The sequence below is a fragment of the Fulmarus glacialis genome, unplaced genomic scaffold (genome assembly GCF_000690835.1).
Source record: "Fulmarus glacialis isolate BGI_N327 unplaced genomic scaffold, ASM69083v1 scaffold15938, whole genome shotgun sequence".
NCBI classification, from domain to species: Eukaryota; Metazoa; Chordata; class Aves; order Procellariiformes; family Procellariidae; genus Fulmarus; species Fulmarus glacialis.
Genome location: NW_009230291.1, coordinates 26871 through 31251, shown reverse-complemented (window position 1 = coordinate 31251; position 4381 = coordinate 26871). Strand labels below are relative to the sequence as shown.

Sequence of the window (4381 nt, the reverse complement as noted above, 5' to 3'; positions counted from 1 at the left end):
TAAGTACACAAAGAACAGACTTTTTTTTAGAGCTCTAACCTGGGATCATGAATTTCAGCTGCTTCTCATTCTGCTACTGGCTTTTTAGCTGAAGTTAAGCAATCACTTTTCTCCATCTCAGTTTCCCCACCTGTAAAAGGGAGGTAGAGACATTCACTCCATCTCACAATTGTTATGACATCTGTGAATAAAAAGGCCTTCCAAGGAGTATTGTCACTATGGAATATACATTAATTATGATTCATCATTGGTCTATTTATCACTGTATTAACAGAACTTGTCCCTGTTTTCCTTTTAGTTACTGAGAGGACACACTGTTATCAGTCCAGCAAAAATAAAACTAATGTTTTTATTTTTACTAAATAATGACTTTCATTTCTTTCTTTGTTTAGGGATAAAATATAACATGGGATTCCAGCAACCAAAAAAAGTAAGTTTTCAAAAGTACACAGGGAAAATTGTATCCATATTTCGAGTATGGAGTACGGCTAGAGATGGCTCAGATAAGGCCACTAGACTGGAGATGAAGCACTGAAAAGAAAAGATGCATCAAAGCTTTGCCATGAAGTGCAAATTAAGTGCAAATATTCCTTTTAAAATATGAATTTGGTAAGCTATGCAACTTTAGTTTTATGAGTTTTTTCCTAGACTGGATATTGCTAAAAGATACTGTAAGCTTTGCATATATTAATATTCTGTATGAAATCCTACTGATCAAATGAATGCCTTGAGAGGTACTTAAAAATAGGCTAAAGAAAAATACTGGTGAAATTCCTCCATCTAGTGGCTGTTAGTACACTCACAGCAGCAGTGACAGCCCACCGCAGCCATTCACTATTTCATAGTTAAAAGACAAGTGCAAAATGTGCAAAGGAACAACTGTGCAGCTGTTAGCTGTTACGCAAATGCCATTGCCTGGTGAAATCAGTGTGATGTGACTGACATCACTCCATCTCTACAGCTCCTGCCTGACCTTCTGAATGAAGGGTTATACAGACAGAAGACATTCAACTCATGGCATTTGAGTTTCCCAAAAACTGTAGGTTCATTATCATCGTCATCATTAAAGCTGTGAATATCTAGGAAGTTTGAATTTGATAACCTTGAAATATCAGCCACATCATGACTAAGTAAGATTGAATTTCAGCCACTCTGTAAAGGGTAATATTTAGAAATACATCCGGTATTTTACACAGACAAAAACTTTAATACACCTTTGACTACCGGAAACAACCTCTGAAGATAAGAGCAGAGTACAGCAATCATTCCCAACAACTGAATATGTAGTGTCTTGTGTTACAGATTATCAGTTGGTTTCCCAGTCTGCACGTCACATACCACCTCCACTACCAGAATAGCCAGCAAAACATTTTAGAAGCCTAAGTTCTGCAACAACTTGCACAGTACTCTAAAAACTGTGTTTAACACTGATCTGTTCTGTTTGAGTTTTGTATAATAGTTATCCATTTAAGCAAGTCAGCTACAAAATAACACAATCTGATCTTTTTTCTTCTTTTGTCACCAATGCTTTTTGTAATGAATACCGTGTCTTTTTTTTCCCATCTCTCACCCTTAAAGAAGGATGTGGCAAGATATAACCTCCATGACAGCATAAGTTACCTTTGATAAGTTACCTATAGCATCTCTTTTTTCAGCCAAACAGAAAGAGGAAAATCACTATTACAATTAAGATTTAATCTGCCACCCTGAAAGAGCATAACCCTACTAATCCCCATACTGTACATCTTCAAATTCATCCAGTATGTTATTTTTGAAGCCAGTTTTAAATACTATTAGGGAGCAAATAAATACTGAAAATCAGAAATTTACAATTTATAAAACATCTAAATAAACATTAAGTATTTTAGGTAAGCAATAAACATTCTGCAACTACATCTGCTTCCTCTGTTGAAATACTCCCTAGTGGTTCACGTGCCACTCAGCTTCCAGATGAGTTCTCAAAACAGGGATGACATGTAGTTAAACAGTGTCCAGAACCTAATTTTAGTCTTAGAGGCATAGACATGTAGACAGGGATTTAATTCAGCTCCTTTGAGAAGCAGGAAGTAATGGAGCACATCTGGGCTGTATGCCAAAAGCAGTATTAACTGGCAAGATCCACCTAATGAAAAACAGCAGGTCCCAGAAACCCTTATCCATAGACCTGCTTTGCTTACTCTGTTTTCACTTGCCTAATCCCAGCCATAGCCTCACTCCCACCCCTTGCTGCTTCTCATAAAGTCTCAATTGCTTTGGGCCGAGGCTCACCTCACTCAGGCCTCCCTTTGTGGTCCCTATTCATGCTGCTCTCACCAAACCCACTTCTCTGCAAAGCCTCCATGTTCTCACTGCAGTCCTTTCTGCTTCCCTCTTCCCACTCTTGCTCCCTCCACATCTTCACTCCACTTTACAAACGCTATAAACCTCCCTTCCCTGTCAGGCTTCACTCTATGCACAACTGCCCTCACTGCAAAGATAAGCTACAGAAAGGGGGGGAGGGGGGGGAACCAAACAAATTTGTGTGACAACAGGCAGGCTGGAATAATTAAGTCCTCAAAATACTCAGACACCTTTTGTGGAAACTTCAAAGACAACATATCCCAGGCAAAAGTATTTATCAAAGTCTGGGTACAGGCACTACCTAAGATACAGTTAAATCCAAATCTGAACTGAAATTTACCAGTTCAGGCTCATCTCAGCCTTTGAATTTCATGTAAGCACAGAACAAAATGACAAGAGAAAAGTCGTTACCACAATGTAGGCACAGCGCTGAAGACTTGCAGCAATGCATTTTGTTGTACAATTCTGTTGAACTCAGGGTGTATGAATAGATCCACGTTAAGTTGTACAAGCTGTTAATAGTGACACACACTCTCACTTACTAACACCTTTACTCTTTTTCCCCCCCATCAGAACTGTGTTTCCAGCAATAACCAGGATAGAAGATTAAGAAAAAATACTGCAGACAGAGTAGCAACGGTAAAGCAGAGCGATTCATTACACCTATCTGAAAATGTGCCCACTAAGCTTCAAAGCACAAACAGAAGGCAAAGCAGCATAATGTTTGCAATGAAAGATCAACAGAAAGGTGAAGAAATTAATTCCATCAGGCTCCATAAACGGAGGAGGAGATTTATAATTAAGAAGAGCCCAATTCTGATTTCCATGAACAGCTCCATTCTCAACCTGCCCACGCTTAAATCTGAGGACAGAAAAAACAACAAGTGGAGAAGTCTGTATCAGATCCAAAGAGAAAGAAAGCGGATAATGAGGGAAACTTGTTCTAAATACAAGAGTAATAATAGAAGAATAATCACTCCTTATCATGTTTCTAGAATATTTGTAGAAGATAAATACAGAGTTTTATACTGTGAAGTACCAAAAGCCGGCTGCTCTAACTGGAAACGTGTGCTCATGGTTCTTAACGGGCTGGCTTCTTCCACAAAAGATATACAGCACAACACAGTGCACTATGGAAACTATTTAAAAAGGCTGGATGGGTTTGATCACAAAGGAATTTATCATAGGCTCAACACTTACACAAAGATGCTTTTTATTCGTGAACCTTTTGAAAAGTTGGTATCTGCATTTCGGGACAAGTTTGAACATCCAAACAATTATTACCACCCGGTTTTTGGAAAAGCCATCATTTCCAGATACCGTGTCAATGCCACCAAAGAAGCATTAAGGACAGGCTCTGGAGTCAAATTTACAGAGTTCATCCAGTATCTCCTGGATGTACATAGGCCAGTGGGTATGGATATCCACTGGGATCACGTCAATAGGCTTTGCAGCCCATGCTTAATAGACTATGACTTTGTTGGGAAATTTGAAAGTATGGAAGATGATGCAAACTTTTTCTTGCGCTTAATTGGTGCTCCACAAAATTTAACTTTCCCCAAATTTAAAGATAGGCACTCCAATGAAGAAAGAACTACCACTAAAATTACACAACAGTATTTTGCAGAGCTTTCTCCTTCTCAACGACAACGAAGCTATGACTTTTACTATATGGACTATTTGATGTTTAATTACTCAAAACCTTTTGAAGATTTATATTGATTTGAGAGCCAGGACATTTCCACAATCATATCAGTTGAATTGCATAACAAATCCAGGTGGCTTCTGTTTATATATACTTGTCTGTTAGTAAACAATTGGTTGAAGAGCAGGAAAAAACCCAAAACAGAACATAAATGGCTAGTGATGTTTACACCTTCACCTTAATTGCCTCCTTTTTCAAATCATATTTTTTCTATAATTTCTCCATATGAAATGTATGTACAAAGATGTATAATATTATATGTCAGGGCTCCCAAATAAAGCACATAATTTTCCATGCTGGTGTGGCCTGTGTTTGCACTGGGAGGACAGTTTGAAA

The 4381-nt window shown here is 38.2% G+C and overlaps 1 protein-coding gene across 1 annotated transcript; it reads left to right on the top strand.

The window, feature by feature from the left end:
* The first annotated feature begins 400 nt into the window (after positions 1-400).
* Positions 401-4062, top strand: CHST8 (carbohydrate (N-acetylgalactosamine 4-0) sulfotransferase 8). Its single transcript, XM_009584176.1, has 2 exons — positions 401-430; positions 2914-4062. The coding sequence occupies exons 1-2, from the start codon at positions 407-409 to the stop codon at positions 4060-4062; spliced, it is 1173 nt and encodes a 390-aa protein (XP_009582471.1). The 5' UTR covers positions 401-406.
* Positions 4063-4381: the final 319 nt, after the last annotated feature.